Consider the following 18,816-nt stretch of genomic DNA (forward strand, 5'->3'; position numbering starts at 1 on the left):
TGTAATTTAAGTCATTTTTCAGAGAGCTGACACCTGTTAAAATATTTAGGTTGGAGCTTTTTTTCTGAGCTGTAATAATTATTATTTTACAAGTGCATGGTGTGACAAGACCGATACCATAAAAAATGTATTAAAAGTCTATTTAGAGAATAAAAGAAATGCAGTTTTGTAAACATTCCATGCAAATATAAAATCATAGATTTGCCTAATAAACTATTAGTGTCACGAAAAGTTGACATCATCTTGATCTTTCCACAAACAAATGACAACACAGACATTGTACGGTGGTTACGCCCCCTGTGGGAGTGCATTGGTAATAACTTTATTGCAAAAATACAGGTTCCCTCTTTCCCCGAGCAACACCACCCCAGAACTGACACACGCAGTCTACACACACCCACATACAATAAACCATCTGCAGTGGTTAACTCTCCCAAACCATCTCTTTGACCTTCACATCATTCACACACGTTCATCCTTTTAGTTTACATTCATTCGCTCTCTTTGCTCTCTCCCTGCTCATTGCTCTCTTTTTGCATTCCCATGGTTAAAACGTAGTTAAGATGCAGAACAACAAAGTTCACCAGCAGCATTAAACATGAGATCTCCTCCACCTCTCCGCGTCTCTGCCAGAGTCCATGAGAGCGCCCCTGTGGGTGGGTGTGTCTGCCTCCTGACTGTCTCTGATACAGGGTTGTGAGGGAAGGTTGATTTGCATAGCGGACTCATGCGCTACAATTGGCTACATTCTCCCACATCCAGAACCCCAAAAACAAACAAACAAACAAACAAACAAAATCTGAACCTAAATGAAAATAAAAAACAGCAATGTTAAATACGCTCTCTGAGTTAAGTGCCAACCTTTGGTTTAGTTACAACGATCAATCAACATCAGTAAATTCTTGAAGAACGTTACATTGGCCAATTGTTGTAATTGTTATTTTTATATAATATTTAATAGAATAAAGCATATAATAAATGTACTCTACACATGTCAAAACGCTCCTCAGTTAAAGGGGGTGAATTACTGTGTAATAATAACTGTTCATACAACTGAGAAATGGTCGACATCTCTGAAGAAGATAGCTCACTGGCTGAAAATATACCTCTAATACATATATATCATATAAAGCATATTCATATTAGACATGTCACTGTCTCAGGCTGAAGATGAGCATTTTTTTTCTTATTCACATCTGAGGTCTCAAAACCAGCTTCAGTGGGAAGGAGAAATAATAATAATAAAGTGTGAATTGATAAGTGCCACTGAAGTTCACCTGAGGCCTTTAAGTAAAACTAACGCCATCGACTTCTCTACGGCTGCTTCTCAGTCAAATAGCCATCGGAAAGTGCACTTCTGCCAAGTAACCATGTAAAGCGCACTTGAGTCATCTCTTTTCTCACTGATAAAGAGGAGGGTTTCCTAACCTACATATACTCTCATTCCTTCTTTCCTCCACTGTTGGCCTAATTCTGGTGCTACCGTTTCCTGTTTGGAAGAAAGAAAGCAAGCGCGAATAAAAGACAGCTATAAAGAAAGAAAGAAAGAAAGAAAGGAACGAGGAAAGAAGCAGAGAAAAAGGAAGCGCTTTTCTTGTTTAATCTCCCGGTAGAAACGGGAGAGCTGTCATTAGGTCGGCGAGCGGTTTGGGGGTTGGAGGGGTGGGGGGCGGAAACTCCAGCTAGACACTTGTGAAGTGCACTCCACTCCTATTTGAAATGCAGACATGAGGAAGTACCACTTTAAAGTTTATCAATATTCGTTAATTATCATTATCAACATTCCATAAGGTCTTATTAATTAACATACAGGTTTTCATACATGAGTTTTTCTGTACATGACTTTTAGTTATTAGTGAGTTCGGTCTCGGGCGGGTTTACTGTGCGCGCACACAGGAAGAAAAAACAATACAAAACAAAAACAAAGAGAGAAAAAATATGGCTGTCCATCTGAAACAGTTCGGCTATGTGTGCGTCCGACAGGAAATGCCCGTGAAGAAAGAGGAAGAGGCGTGGCTACTTGGTAAGGGTCTCCCCCTGAGCTGAGGGTCCTGGAGGATGGAGGACGAGTCTGCCGAAAGCTCGGGTCCCAGTCAGACCCGGGCCAGTGAGCGACCAAGCCAGCAACGGCGTGCTCGCTGCACAGGGAAACCCTCTGGAAACCCAGGGGGAGACGAGAAACAACAGTCCCGGGAAGTATGGGGGAGGGTTGAGGTTGTAGTTGGGGGTCAGAGTGACTGCATAGACAGAATAGTAGGTCAAGAGAGGGAGGGAGGGAGGGAGGGAGGAAAGGAGAGGCTAAGCGGGGTGCTGCAGGCGCTGCAGGGAGGCTCTACGTCAGTGCAGATGTGCATGTGTGCGTGCATGTGTTTGCGTGTGCATGTTGTTTGAGGGAGGAGGAGGAGGAAGAGGAGGAGGAAGAGGAACAGGATAGGAGTCGAGTTTGATCCTCCTGAGCCGATTCCACGTCCGTCGAGGCGAGGCCCGGCGAGGACCCCCGGCGCTGCTTCCCCGCGTGGAGGAGGAGGACGCTGTGAGGCGTTAGTGAAACAGAGTGGGACTCCGGTCAGAAGGCAGCTTGACCCCCGTCAGACACAGCCAGAAACTCCCTGCATTGCCCGACAGCTCCTGAGACGAGAGAAGAGACAACAGGTCAGATTAGCAGGAAGGCAAGAAGGGTTTAAGGGTTAAACTAAGTAGATTTGAAGTGGAAAAACAGTTCAGTCATGCAGTTTGAGATAGACACAATTCATTTCTGATGGGCTACAGCTTGAAAACAAACACAGAGGGTCAAAACACAAACACAGTGATGCTCTAAACATGTCATGTGCTATTTAGTGGCTTTTTTACTACTTGATCCCTGACGTTCCCCACGTTCTACTTACATTACCCCTATGTACAATATTTTGTACCAACACGCTTTGACAACATAAATTATATATTGATATAAACCCTTCACTGAACCAACACACTCACTGAGGAAACCGTTCAAATACAAGATGCCATTTTTATTGCTGCACCATTTTATCTGAATTAATTAATTCTCCATGTCTTGTCAGTCTTATCAGTTTATAGACATTTTTCTCTAATTTATCTTTGTAAACTTAGCTAGAATTTAATATCAACTTCTTAGTAAAGTGATATGAGGGCACACCAAAAAGGGCTGCAATATATATATATACATATATACATATATACATACATACATACATACATCACGTCTGACTCAGACCGTGCATGTACTCTGTTCTCCATGATGCAGAATTCATCGTACAATATCAATGAATAAGCCAGAGAACATGCCATAACATAATCATAAATCCAAAAGCAATATTTTTATGAGGGGAAAGGGTGAATAAATAAATAAATAAATAAATAAATACATACATACATACATACATACATACATACATAAATAAATAAATGTAAAATAATATAAAATAATAAATAAAATAAAATCAAGGGGAACCAGCCAAACAAACAGACAACTAATAATAATAATAATTATTATTATAATTATAATGATCATGAAAAGACAGAACGTAAAATATATATAATATAGAAAATTCACATAAAAAACAGAATCAACTGCAGCAAAATGTGTCCAAAAATATTCTACAATCAGCGTATTATTTGGGGAATATTTTTTGCACATACAGTAAGTTATATAGAAACTTCATTAAAAAAGGGATGTTTTGAGGTGAACTGTAATTTAGGTTTTAAATTAAATGTAGGTTTAAAGAGTACCAAATTTGCCCAATACCAAATAATGGGTAAAAAGTAAGTATTAAAAAAAAAAAAGTATGTTTGTAATGTTGTTTTGTATGGCTTTTATTTATGGTAATATATATTCCTCTTGTCTAGTCCTCTCTAGTCACATGACTAATTGATGGACTGCGAAAAAGAAATCAGAAACAATCTCACGTGCCACACTGAGAGCATTTACATGCATATTATTATTCTTTTCTGGATATGACCTTTACATGGAACATTAGAAACATAGTTATTCATAATTAATAAAACAGAGTCCAGGTTTCTGAGTAAGTTCATGCAGTCGTGTCGTGATTCCAGTGAATGATCAGAAACCTGGATCAGGTTTTTACATGCCACAGTTTTCTGTTTTCTATCTCAAGCTGGTTTATCCAGGTTTTTTCAAAACGTGATATAATGTTCACATGCACAGACTGAAGGCAAGGCAGCCGCATAAAGCCTCGTATACTGGAGACCAGACTCGTTTCATCTGGATTCACCTCACATTCAAAACAGACTGAAAATAAATCTGACAGGTTTTAAGGCTGTTTTTTATTCTTCTGTTTTGTATTTGTAAACTCATTGTGTCCTAGTTTGCTTATTATTTAGGTGACAACAACTCAGGCAGCTTGCCCCACAAATGTCATTTCCAACTTTCAAGAGTTTCAGTTATATATATTACACATCTGTAGTTGCTGTTTCTGTCAGTGTTTCCTCTAGAAAGTGAAGAGCTGAAGACATATTCAGTGATATTCAAGCGATAACTTTTTCCTTAAGACCTGCAGTTCCTCCATTAGGGTTAAAGATAGTTGTTCCAAGCTGTCGTTTAGGGCAAAATAATGGATTCATAAGCAATAATAGATATTCAACCGTTTTTAGATTTAGTTTCTAGAGAGTAGAAACTTGTAAACATATTTCTGATTGATGTGCATTAGCCTCAGCTCCCACAGTGAGGTGTGATTTTTGCACTCTGAAACTGAAGAAGTGTAAAAACATGAACTTAAAGGGGTCATGCTCATTTCCAGGTTAATACTTGTATTTTGGGTTTCTACTAAAACATGTGTACATGCTTTAATGCTCAAAAAAAACATTATTTTCCTCATACTATCTGTCTGAATATACCTGTATTCACCCTCTGTCTGAAATGCTCCGTTTTAGCGCCTGTCTCTTTAAGAAGCCCAGTCTGCTCTGATTGGCTTGTGAGATCAACATGGTGCACTTTTGCAAAGGTAGTTCTGAAGCTGTGGGCGATATAGTACTCATTCGAGATGAGCCAGGCCTGCGCAGAATCGATCACCGGTGATCACCGCACAATGCATGCCGGTTAGATTTGTGTCCGACTTGATCCCGACTTGACTCTGACGATATGCACACGTGGGCAACGATAACTTCACGAGATCGAGGCGGCCGCAGTTTTCAGAGCCAGGCGCCGCAGTTGCTCTCCACAGACTGCAAACCCCAGGGCATGATGGGAAATGCCTGGCTGTCGCCTGATCGAAGAGCTGATTGGCTCTCAGTTTTGACAACAAACAAGTAGAAAGTCCGAACTTTCTGTGTAATTGTAATATCTATCGCTAGATTGAAGGCTATTAGTCTCACGTTGTGCATAGAAGGTTTCATCTGTTAACAAACACATCTTGTGTGGTTGATGATGATACTAATAATAAAGGTTATTTATCTATATAGCACTTATCAAAACAAGTGCTCATTACAAATTGCTTTACAAGGCGGACATAAAAAGAATAAAGTATATAATCCAATGCCATATACACGCATAAATTTACAAACAAAATAAATAAATCCAAACGCGGTCTGCAAACTACAAGTAGCCTACAGATTGGATCTAAAAGGATGTAACTTTTCCTGTGACTTCCTGTAAATTCTTTATAGGCTGCTGGAAACTGTCCCGACTCGACTGCAGCTTTTCTGCAAGAATTGCATTTTTCGGCGATTGGATGGCCAGCACTTCTGTTGTGTAAACTGCTCAGAAACCCCCTTATTGTCAATTTACCTAGGAAAGCCATCCATTCTCTGAATGCTCTAGGTCTGTAGTTTGTGGCTGTAAAGTTTCCCGAGGCTGTGATTATCCTTGAGGTCACCACAGGTCATTTTATACAGTGAGGCCAAATTTAAAAAAATGGTCTACAATGAAATGGCTACTATGGGGACTAACATCATCACACATGAATACACACATGAATGAATATGATAGAAAGTAGGTGATTTCTGCTGGATGTTTTAACTACATTTGACACATGACAGATTTGCCCAGGGATGAAAACAACCTCTGGCTTGCCACAGTTATTACATTAGTGCACATCCCCAGGATATAGCTATGCGCAAATAGGGGCTTAGCCTACTTTTGTGCCAGATGAGTTTGCCAGAAAGTAAAATGTTTGATTTAAAATGTATAAAATATATAAAAAAGACGAATTATTTTGCAATTTTAATTTGATTTATCGATTGCTCCGACACACACTCATCTGGCACTCAAAGTACAAGGAAATACGTACACTCTTTCCAGTCTTAAACGGATGAGTGGTATTTTCCTTTAAAAGATTTCAAGAGTAACGTCATGTGAGCTCAGCGCAGTGTTTACCTGTGAAGCGGTGGAGGGAGGTGGTGATGAGGAGGTGTTGGTGATGAGGATGGAGGAGATGATAGTGGTGGAATAGCAACAGGGACTCAGAAGAGAGGAAGTAAGCAAGGAGAGGCACTGACATCAGCCTGCTTCACCTTTGAGAGAGAAAGAGGACAGAGAAAGGAGGAGAAGCAGAGAGAGGAGGACAGGATTGGAAACGCGGGACAAACGAGACAAACAGCAAAGGGGGGGGGAGAAGAGCACAGGGATGAGCAATGAGAAAAGTGCCACGGCCACGGGACGTCAGGCAGATGCAGTTTAATAGCACGGCCACAGGGAGGCAGCAGAGCACAGGAAGTCACACTCACGAAGCTGCGGGTTGCAGTCAGGCGGCTGCGGCGCGAGGTCACTACTGTGCCGCTGAGGCTGCGTCCGATTCGTCTCAGGTTTTCCCCGTCATCAGGCTCCACCCCGAAACGCAGATCCTGCAACATCACTGGCTGCAGAGGAAGAAAATGTCTGTCAGACGCTGGAAGATGGATCCAACTGATGACCTGCTGTGCACGTGTGAGGGGGATTCTGTTGGAAAGACCACGTGGATGTTACCTTGTTGAGGTAGGTGGGGGTGCTGGTGCAGTCCGCCCCGTACACACTCCTCTCCATGTCTGCGTTGGGGGTCTTGGAGCGAGCCTGCCCTCCCACCCTGGATATGAGCCTCTCTGACGGGCTGCAGCCTGAAAACACACACAGGCAGAGCTGGAGGTCAAAACACAGACGTACGAGGATGGTCTCTGAATCATGGTATCTGCCATTTTAGTGGAACAACTCTAATGTTCCCCATCTTCTTAAATGTATCCTTACATAGCCGAGGTAAAACATATCACACTTATTGAGTAAACGTTTTAAACATAGGATGCAGTATTTTATGGTTGCGCCATTTCAGCAAACTAAAAAGTCTCCATGTCTTTTGCATCAATTTATAAACATTTTCCTGTAATTTATCTTTGGAAAGGTCGGATTGGATTTGGGGCTAGATTTTAATATAAAGTTCTGTGTTTTCGTTAAGTAGCTTGAAGGCACACCAAAAGGCCTCTTAAAGCAACAGTGGGTAGAAATGGAGCAAATATGAATAAAAAAAGTTATTTTTATAAAACGTCACTATATCCTGACAGTAGTGCATGAGACAGGTAATCTGAATAAAATCATGTGCCTCTGTGTCCTCCGGTGTCCTCCGGTGCTCCTAACAGCATCTGCAAGATTTCATAGACCGGAGGAAAACAACCAATCAGAGCCCAGCTGGAGTCTGCCGTCTCTGAGCAGCTGTCAATCACTCACAAACTGAGTGATTGACAGCTGTTGATGAGAGTTTTAAATATTTGACAAATCTCCCTTTAAGGTACATTTTGAACGGATAAATAATGTGCAGTTAATTGTGGTTAATTTGTGTCAGTTTAGGGGTCCTTAAATTGAAAAAGTTTGGGAACCACTAGACTAATTTATAAATCAACTAATCGTTCAAATTCAAATTATACACCTCACTTGTTCATATATGTCATTGTAATAAATATCAGGAGGTGTGTTGCGAGAGCTGTTAGTTTTGTGACTGACTGACTGTGTGTGTGTGTATGTGTGTGTGTGTCTGTGTGTGTGTGTGTGTGTGTGTGTGTTTGTGTGTACCTGTCTTTCCAGCCAGCAGACTGGCCTGGTAAAGGGAGTCAAGCTCAGACAGCTCAGCCTCTTCGCAGTCACAGCAGGGATCACCGTGTTGCCCTGGAGCATGCTGGGAGCTGTAGTGCCCCGGAGAGGACTGGCAACTGTAGCTGCAGTGCTGATGGGTCGTCTGCGGCCTGATGGGGACACATCGGTCCGGGGGCGTGTCGTACGGCGTCACCACGGCGTCGGGGCGGTCCAAACTCCAGGAGGACCAATGACGCGTGCCGCTGTCGGCGGCGGCTTCGTGCCTCAGCCAATGCTGAGCGGCACCGGCGGCGTGGCATTGGGGCTGGGGGGGCTGCCAGAGAGGCGTGAGAGGTTTCCTTTGACCGGAGGCTTCCAGAGGGGAAGATGGCGGAGGAGTAGAGGGCGGAGGCGGAGGGGGAGGAGGAGGAGGAGAGGGAGGGTGTGTGTGCGTGGGTCCGAGGTGTGTGGAGTGTGCGGTGTGTGTGGTGTGTGTATCCCAGAGACGCAGAGGAAGCGAGGGCAGAGAGATGGCTAAGTGCTTCCCCAGGGGTCTGACACTCACCCCCCCTGCCTGCAGCAGCTCGCACAGCCTCACCCCCGACCCCTCCCTCCCAACCTCGCGTCCCTCCCCTCTCCTCCCCACGCATCCACCCACCTCCTCCTCCTCCCCTTGGCAGGAAGGGGCGCAAGGGTGAGGGATGCTGAGGGTGAGCGGGGGTCGAGGGGGAGCGGGCCGATAGGGTGGAGGGGGCGGGTCCGGGCCCAGAGCAGCGTCCTGGTTGGGCGTTGCCTGGTCCTCTTCCTCCTCCTGATTGGGCGTCAGCAGTACTTGGACCGGGCCAGGCTGTTCACTGGAGGACACAAGAGAGGGAGGGCGTCAGTCAGCCAGGAGAAAAAAAAAAAAAAAACAACAACCCAAAAAACAGAGCTGCTCTGACGTCAGGTGAGTTACTGCATAGAGGGAAGGTCACAACAGCACACCAGGATAAACAAGCACACACACACACACACACACACACAAGCTCACTTTCATACAGAGCAAACACACAATGATGCAGCCTTGTGCAAGCACCGCGTTGTGTATGGAACTTCACAGCCATGCTGTTTATGAGTCAGGCACAAGCTCAGCTCCACTGACTGACAGATCGCTGCAGATTCACTCTCTGATCTGAACACATCCAGCTCAAACAACCAAAGAATGTAATCTGATTATCAAAACAGCGATCTACCCTCTGCTGCGCTGATGCAGTAGATCAACACTGAGAATAAATGTGGCTCCCACAGTCCGGAGTAATTCAGCCTTGGCGGGCCGCTATATTACTTTATTGATTTACATACATTGATATGTAGAGGATATGATATATGTTGAACATTAGCGGATCCTCTCTGCAGAGATTCAAGCGTAGCAGTGTGTGTGTGTGTGAGGTTACCTAGTGTGTATGTGTGCGTTGGCATGTGTGAACAGCAAGTGTGTAAATTTGTGTGTCTATTTTTAAAGACAGTGTGCGCAAACCTGTCCGTGTCTACGTGAGTGTCAGCCCCCATCCCCCACACTGAACTCTCCCGTCTCTTTTCAGCCTTAGTAATTACCCAGCAGGCTTTGCAGCAGCGAGCTATAAATCAGGGGCCCGTGTTGATCAATAGAGGAGAGGAGGAAGGTAATAAAAGAGGCAGAGCGCTGAGCTTCACCTCTTCCTTCCCTCCATCCTGCTGTTAACAGTTTGGATTTACAATTTGACTAATTTTCTGCAGTTTAAACAGAGTTTTAATGAAACAGAGACGTTGACATGACTAAGTTAGCATCACAATCCTTATCGCTACCTATTAGCACAAGTTCAGCAGGTTCAAAGTGCCGCAGTAAGACTCCTTATAAGATCTAATGGGAGAATGTTTTAGTAGATTTTAAGGTTTTAACGACCACGTTTAAGACATGTATGAGATTGGCTCCTCACTATATTTCTAACTTTCTAACTCAGCTTATTAATACAATCGATCTTTCGGAGGTGGCAGTGGGCTCATTTTTAAAGCTAAAGTAAAGATACTGGTTTCATCTGAAACTAGAAAACCATGTTATGCTATCTTGTCGTGGAGGAAATAACGCTCCAAACTTACGCTAAATTTTGGCGAGGAAAACCTGGCATGGCCATTTTCAAAGGGGTCCCTTGACCTCTGACCTCAAGATATGTGAATGAAAATGGGTTCTATGGGTACCCACGAGTCTCCCCTTTACAGACATTCCCACTTTATGATAATCACATGCAGTTTGGGGCAAGTCATAGTCAAGTCAACACACTGACACACTGACAGCTGTTGTTGCCTGTTGGGCTGCAGTTTGCCATGTTATGATTTGAGCATATTTTTTATGCTAAGTGCAGTACCTCTGAGGGTTTCTAGACAATATTTGTCATTGTTTGTGTTGTAAATTGATTTCCAATGATAAATATATACATGCATTTGTATAAAACAAGCATATTTGCCCACTCCCATGTTGATAAGAGTATTAAATACTTAAAAAAGTGTGACGTATTTGCGATTATTCATGATTAACTATTTTAATCGATTGACAGCCCTAATATTTATTCTAATATTTATTATGTCGGGTTGAGGGTCAATGTATTTTGTCTTTTCTACTTGTGTATTGTATTTTTGTATCTTGTAATTTTTGGTTTAGTCACCTACCTAGGGATGTAAATTTGCATTCTTGCTAACTCCTGCATAAATGAATGAAATTTAATATTTTATACCAGTCTAATCTATGCATTTTCTTTGTTCGATTAATTGATTCATAATTTGGTCTATAAAATGTCAGAAAATAGTGAAAAATGTCACAATTTCCACAGTTAACATCTTAAAATGACTTGTTTTGTCTGACCAACAGTTCAAAACCCAAAGTTGACTGAAATTCATGGGATGCTTAATCCCTGTTTTACTGGCCTACAAGTCTAACTTTTATCATTATTTAACTATATTAAATGTGATTAATTATTTATCTCAGATTTTAGATGAGCTGCCTCACTTCTTATGAAAACGTCACTTCTGAAGCTTTCTTTCCCCTCCTCAAACAGCAAAACTAACACATTAGAAGGGAAACACACTGACTTACTGTAACACACAAACACACCAGCAAAGAGCAAAAAAACAACAAAGAACAAACAGGATCTGTGACTACAATCGCACGGCGGCACACAGGACAGAAACACAGCGACGGACTGCAGCTTCACAGCGCAGAGAGGGACAGATCAGCGGCACACAAAGAGCGGAGGGAAGCCTTGGCAGCACACAGCTACAAAGAGCAGCACAACAACAACAACAACAACAACAACAACAACAACGACGAAGGGAAGCAGCGAAACACAAAAAAGCTGAGAGCAACTCTGTCTCTCTTTTTATTCTCGATGGCAGCACAGAGCCCAGCAAAGCAGGTTTTTACTGCACTGCAACAAACACACAAACACAAAAGGGATAAGAAGTGACTGTATATAGTCAAGTGTGTGTGCTTGAGAACACACACACACACACACACACATTCAGACACACATACAGCAGGATGTGAGAGTGCAGTGCTCGGGGGTTACAAAAATAAGTGGGCAGCCAGAGCTGAAGACACACACATGAGAGTGTTGGAGGTGTTTTTAGACAGCCAGCACCCAGAGGACACACACAGAGGAGTCCTGAGGTGGGTTTGAGGACAGCTTGAGCTGAGGACACACAGTGAGGGAGGGAGGAAGGGGGGTCTGAGGTGGTTTTGAGGCAGGCACCGCTGCGGACACATAAGGGGGGACAGTGGTGGTACCTGCGAGGCCCCTGTGGGCGGGCGTTTCCTGTCTCCCGTTCCATTTCCTGTTCCTGCCTGCGTTTGATTGGGCCCCCAGTGCTCCTCATGCACGCAGCTACAGCCAATCCGCTATGAGCGTTAGCCTCATGCAGGGGTCTGAGCACAGCTGAGGATGTTAACAACAGAGCGGGAGATAAGAAAGGAGAAAAGACAGAAAGATATAAGGACAGAGTGGCAGAGAGAGGAAGAAAGAGTGAGGGAATGTAAAAAGGGAGGAAAACAACAAAGAAGGAGAGAGAGAGTAAAAGATAAAGACAGAGACAAAATATGAGGATGAAAGAACAGGTGAGACAAAAGGAGACAGAGAAAAGAGAAGCAGAGCAGAAGGAGTGGTTATGAGGGGGCCGGCATGCATTACGCTCCTCTACTGTAACACTGTAATGTGTGAGTGTGTATTTTATACATGTGTAGAGTTGCAAAGTGGGAGGAATTAGTTTGGGCATCCTTTTTATTTTCCGCATTGACATTTGATTGGTTAAATCAAACATACAAAATATTAGCCACTGGGTTACGAGCTAATGGCGAGCTACAGCTAAAAATTGTGCTTTAATTATTTTATTATAATTATTATTATTTTATCCATATCGTGGTTTATGTGATAATTCTGCATTTCATTTTATTTATTTATTTATTTATACATTAATTTTTTAATTTTTTTTTTTATTTGTTTTGAACAATTTGTCCTTGTTTTTCTGGGGATTATAAAAATGGACGTCATGCACCACTGCTGTTTTTGGTATTTCACACTGAATGGATTGCAAAGTTATGTTGTTGATGAAAAAGGAAATTAAAATTGAAAAACAAATTGTGCTTTGTAGAAACCTGATAAAACATTCTGTTCAGGTTCAGATTCTGGGTCAGTTTTAGATGAATTGTAACTATGGTGCGGTATTTTATTCCCAAGTAGTATTAACACTATTAGTAGTAGTACTTCACCTCACCAAACTGATGGAAAAAAAGATTGTTTCTCACAAACAAAGCTTCAATAATTAAAACTGACAATCGTCAACTTCTTGTATCTGTAAAACTAGATTATATAACGTTTAAAAGATTCAATAAATGTGAATATTTTCTGGTTTCTTTACTCCTCTATGACAGTAAACTGAATATCTTTGAGTTGTGGACAAAATAAGACATCTGAGGACGTCATTTTGGGCTTTGGGAAACACTGATCGACATTTTTCACCATTTTCTGACATTTTATAGACAAAACAACTAACGGAGTAATCAAGAAAATAATCGACAGATTAATCGACAATGAAAATAATTGTTATTTGCTGCCCTAAAACAAACATCACTGAGTCAGTTCTCTTCTCTACATATTCTCTACTGCTCGCAACAACGGTTCCTGTTCAGCAAAAGTTTCATTATCTCAAAGGAGATGCCCGTGTTTTTATGTTGATGATATCAATACAGGAAAACTTTGAAATAGGAAGACTTTATAGAAGGGAAAAATACTTCCACACCCATAATCTTTTCCCAGTTTGCAACTCTATTGTAAATGCATCAGTATGTAAACTTGGACTCTAGTTCGTAAGTCAAAAAGTCAAGATTAGACAAGTGAGGAGCAAAGTTGAGGCTACGTTCATGAAGCCACAGACACCAGACAGGAAGAAAAATGTTTGCAAATGTTTTGGACAAAGCTTTCTATGGTGCGTAGCCTTGTGAACGCACCCTGAATGGTGTTAGTTGGTTATAAAAACAGATGCAGAAGAGGACAACGACAGAGCAGCCATCACCCATCCTGGCTTGAGTTTACAGACTTTTGATTGATAGAGAGAGAATAAAGGAAGGCTGACAGCAGCTCTGTTGTTGTCGTTGGCTGTAACGTCCTCTAAAACACTGAGGCAGATTGTTTAGAGTCCGGCTGAAACCATCGATACGGACGCGGGAAACCAAATTCTGTTACGTAATCGCACTGATAGTGATGCCATCTGTTCGTTCGCAAGTCGTCCTTTCACTTCATCAAGGTTGAGTGTACTCACAGGGGTGTGTGTGTCTGTGTGTGTGTGTCAGGTACATGAGGCTGAACACACTGAAGCACACACAGTAGGACAGACAGGACACAACATAATAATCCCTGATATAGATTTAGTTAGTGCTGAGCTGGAGGGGAAAACCTGCACACCTGCAGTTCAGACAAGGCTCTCTCTCTCACACACAGACACATATTTTCTTAAAATAGTAACACAGGCACAGAAACATATAATTTGTGGATGCCAGGACCAAATATGCATGAACACACACACACACACACACACCTACACACACACACACAGGAACATGGACCACACCAGTGCTGTCTTTCAAGCCAAGTGTCAAGTCTGTCAGGGTAAATTTGAAGTCACGTCTCGTGTCATTTAATGTCATGTCCAAGTCTGAAAATTGCAAGATGCAAATCTTTAAAGTGTCTGAATGCCAACCATGAAAATGACATAGCATGTATTTTTTTGTTGTTGTTGAATTGTCTTAAGTAAGTCAACTCATAGTAATCAAGTCAAAGTCAAGTCTTGAGTCCTGATTGTGACTTGAGCGATTTAGCACTGCAAATCCGTAAAGTTGTTGGACTTGCCAGAGACAGATTAAACAAGACTAAGAGTCTTCAGCCATGCTGGCGGCTCTCTGACTCTCTTTACTTGGGCCAAAGAAAGTATATTGTCTTGTATATCGTCACAGTGACCTTTGACCGCCAAAATCTAATCAGTTCATTCTTGAGTCCAAGTGGATGTTTGTGCCAAATTTGAAGAAATTCGTTCAAGGCTTTCCTGAGATATCACGAGAATGCGACGAATGTGAGGTCACAGGGACCTTGACCTTTGACCTTTGACCACCAGAATCTAATCAGTTCATCCCTGAGTCCAAGTGGACGTTTCTGCCAAATTTGAAGAAATTCCTTCCAGGCGTTTCTGAGATATCGCGTTGGACGGACAGACGACCCGAAAACATACATCCTGTGTGTGGAAGCATAAAAACTGCCACCGATGACGTCAATCTGCATAATAATTAGCCATGTGCTTCCGTTTGTTGCATGTAGACTTCATATTTTTGGAATAATGGACGTTTGTTTTCGGGATAACGGGCTATTGAACAAATGGGCTTTCGGTTCAACGGTACAATTTACGATTATTGGGGTTTCAGAATAATGGGCCGTCGGATCAATAGCACGCCATCCTTTTTTTAGCGTGTTAACATGCTAACATTAGCTAATTAGCATTAAATACAGCTGAGTTTGATGGGAAAGTCATTAGTTTTGCAGGTATTTGGTCATAAACCCAAAATAAATTTTTGACCTCATGGTGGCGCTACAGGAAAAGCCGGTAGGATTCATCCTCTTGGAACCATGAATGTCTGAACCAAATTTCATGGCAATCCACCCAAAAACCAAATTGGTGCACCAACAGAGCTATCCATAGAGCCATGCTGGAAGCGTGGCTGAAGAAGAAATTGATGCAACTCCCAACTTTTAGTCTCTAGTATGAGTCAAGCTGCTACACTTCCCATAAAGCACCTCTCTATATGATTTTGTTAGATCCTCCATTCTTGGTAGATGCCAAAATCTTTCAAAACTCCATGCCCGTGGTTTGTAGAGTAAATGAGTAGTCCCCAAGCCCAAAATGAGATTACTCAGCTGTTGTAAATTGAGTAATTACGCCAGAAGCTCCTCCAGAGCCGCAGAAGACATTACGGTCTCATTAGTCTACGAAATTGACTTTGACATATAAAATTGGTGGAGTGTCCCTTTAAGTATGACTCGAGTCTCACGTCTACAGCTCTGGAACACACAGTCTCACACACAAATATTCACTGTGCACACACATAACTCATGAACACACTCAAACACATACAGAAATATATAACAAGAAATACACACTCAGTGTCTTCCTGCAAACTAAGAAACGCATTGTGAACTCCTTAGAGCTCTGAAATTGGACTGGGATTGTGATTTTGAATGGGAATCACCCTGAGAAAGTTTCCCACTCAGTCCTGGTCAGTAAACGTCCCACGGAAGTTTTGTTAAAAACTGATCTGACGGGGATTTTGCTCTCTGAACTCAGCTAGAGCTCAGCTGGAACTGTCAGACACAAACACACACACTTATTCTGACATAAAACACTCATGGATGACACACAAAAAAACAAATATATACAGTACGACTCGGAGTAACACACACTGAGCTAATTAGACAAAACATACCGACGGAGGGAGACAGATGGAGAGACAGACGAACAGATGGGAATGAGGACAAAGAGGAGGTCAGACAGAACATATAAGTCACTGTGACTGCTAAAACTAGACAACAGGTGATAATGTGACCTTAAAGCTGCACCCGGCAAGATTTTAACATAAAAATACACTTTTATTAGCCTGGATCGTAAAACAGCTTCACATCCCTCTAATTGAAACGCTATAAATTTGCCCTGCTTTTATTTTTTGTCAATGAAAATTGAAATTGTAATAAGTCATACGAGCAGTGTCCGAAATTAACTTTTTAAATCCACCGGCCAAGCATATTTTTTTTACCAGCTAAAATAATAAATTGCCTTTTTGTGTCACGTATACATTTCTTTCATTACATTTCATTTGAGTGTATTATGTTGAGTAAACTAAGAGAAATTAATCAATAATTAATTTGCTAATTTGCTTAATTGCTTGCTTTGTCTTGATTTTTATGTAAACAATGCAGCATTTTTTTTAATGTGTAAAAAGTAGGATTTGGAGGTTAAATAACGCACCAAAGTTAGGCAAAATTTTGGCATAGGCCATTTTCAATGGGCTCCCTTGACCTCTGACCTCAAGATATGAGAATGAAAATGGGTTCTATGGGTACCCACGAGTCTCCCCTTCACAGACATGCCCACTTTATGATAATCACATGCAGTTTGGGGCGAGTCATAGTCAAGTCAACACACTGACACACTGACAGCTGTTGTTGCCTGTTGGGCTGCAGTTTGCCATGTTCTGATTTGAGCATATGTTTTATACTAAATGCAGTACCTGTGAGGGTTTCTGGACAATATTTGTCATTGTTTTGTGTTGTTAATTGATTTCCAGTAATAAAAATATACATACATTTGTATAAAGCAGCATATTTGCCCACTCCCATGATGATAAGAGTATTAAATACTTGACAAATCTCCCTTAAGGTACATTTTGAACAGATAAAAAATTTGAGATTAATTTGTGATTAATCGTGATTAATCGTGGACAATCATGCGATTAATCGCGATTAAATATTTTAATTGATTGACAGACCTAGTAAGTTAGTAAGTGAGCTGTTGCAGAGTTTTGACTCCTCTTAGTTAACGTAACTTTATCATCAGCTCACTTACTGTGAATGCAAACGACATCCTCAAGTTAGAGCCCTTTGAGTAGTTGTAGCATTTATTCGCCGCTAAATAGACTAAACTGTTCACACACTGCACTGCTACGTTTGCAGCTGTAACGTTACAACTTCACTCTGTCTCTCTCTCTCATCCGCATGTGTGTGAGTGACATCAAACTCCGACACAGAGAGCAGAGGACAGAAGCAGCGTGAATGACACCAAAACGCAGTAGAGACCAAGCTTATAGTCTTTTATGATATGACTATTTTGGTACGAACGGTTAACCCGCCAATGTGGCGGATAGCATTTGGCGCTTGGCGGGTGTTAATTTCGGACCCTGCATACGAGTCAGTAATAAATAAGTCAGTTGCCCTGTGCAGCTTTAAATGCAGTTGTCCTCTTAAAGGGCCAGTTCACACAAATGTACAAAAAACATTCTCACTTACTGATTCAGTTTTTTTGCCATGCAGACAGTTTACACCAGAACTAATTTCCATTAAAGAAATAGTCCCTATGAACTGCTGTGAGTAACAAAAAAATAATTATATTCCCATCATTTCTATGGAAGTAGAGGCAGAGACCTCAGAGACGAATTTCTTAAAACTTAACAAATAAAACCAATCTGCATTGCTGCTGTAGACACCACTAGAGGTAAGTGAGAGACAATGTTTTCTGTAAGCTGGGTGAACCGTCCTCTTTTGTCAAACCTCCCATACATCTCTTCCTTCTCCTCCACCCACTCTCCCTCCCACTTCTCTGTTTCTGTCTATCTCTTAATCCCTCTTTTCCCTTTCCATACCCTGGTGTTGGAGCTGGTCCAGGTCCATGAATTTGCTGGGTTTGGGGTTGAATCCCATGGCAGCCTCCCGCTCCGCCTCCCTCCGCTTCTGCTGCTCCTGTTGGCGGGCTCTCCTCGCCACCTCCTCCTGTAGCTCGTCCAGCTCACTGCGCCCTGGGCCGCCTGAATAACACAAAATAAAAAAGGAAAATTAAAGTGGGAGTAGGCAGAATGTAGGCTGGTGGGCAGAAATAGGCATTACAGTAACAGAATATTAATTCATATTTGATTAGCGCTGCCTAGTTTGACCGTTTGATCGGAGTTCGCGAGTGATTGACAGCTGCTCAGAGACAGCAGACTCCAGATCAGCTCTGATTGGTTGTTTTCCTCCGATCTGTCTCATGCACTGCTGTCAGGATATAGTGACCGTTTTATACAAATATTTTTTTTTTTAATCATATCTGCTCCATTTCTACCCACTGCTGCTTTAAATTATTAATCAGATCAAATGTAAGTTACTGTAGATAAATGCAAACACGTGCATTAATACACACCTGTGTTGGTGCCGGCGCCCCAGCTGGGTGAGGGCAGCTCCTGCAGGATGGCACCGCTGCTCTTTGACTTGGGCACCGAACGCCATGAAGGCCCTGACATCAGGGTCCGCTTCTGTTGCCCCACGTCCCTGTGGAGAGAAATAAAACAGAGAGAAGGCGAGAGCAAGAAAAAGATGGACAAAAGGGAAGAAATGTTGAGAGTGCAGATCATACGTCTCTTGACAAATATGTCCGTTGATTGATTTGTTGTTAGGAATTGTTGGACAATTTGTCGTTGTTAATGTCACACTCGTATTTCAAGCTGATGAAGTGAA

The 18,816-nt window shown here is 42.1% G+C and overlaps 1 protein-coding gene across 4 annotated transcripts in view; it reads right to left on the reverse strand.

Annotated features, from left to right (window-relative positions):
* Positions 1-280: 280 nt before the first annotated feature.
* usp54b (ubiquitin specific peptidase 54b) overlaps positions 281-18,816 on the reverse strand; it is a 64,751-nt gene continuing 46,215 nt past the window's right edge. For 3 of the 4 annotated variants that reach the window (XM_037753969.1, XM_037753971.1, XM_037753972.1), the window contains 7 exons: positions 18,503-18,630; positions 17,970-18,131; positions 11,805-11,952; positions 8,009-8,862; positions 6,938-7,065; positions 6,700-6,831; positions 281-2,628 (listed from right to left, as the gene is read on the reverse strand). In XM_037753969.1, the coding sequence (XP_037609897.1) occupies positions 2,542-2,628; positions 6,700-6,831; positions 6,938-7,065; positions 8,009-8,862; positions 11,805-11,952; positions 17,970-18,131; positions 18,503-18,630 (1,639 nt within the window). In that variant the 3' untranslated portion in view covers positions 281-2,541. Of the gene's footprint in view, positions 2,629-6,349; positions 6,487-6,699; positions 6,832-6,937; positions 7,066-8,008; positions 8,863-11,804; positions 11,953-17,969; positions 18,132-18,502; positions 18,631-18,816 lie in introns of all 4 variants that reach the window. The other variant, XR_005204529.1, reaches the window with a different exon arrangement.

The sequence above is a fragment of the Sebastes umbrosus genome, chromosome 20, assembly GCF_015220745.1.
Source record: "Sebastes umbrosus isolate fSebUmb1 chromosome 20, fSebUmb1.pri, whole genome shotgun sequence".
NCBI lineage: Eukaryota > Metazoa > Chordata > Actinopteri > Perciformes > Sebastidae > Sebastes > Sebastes umbrosus.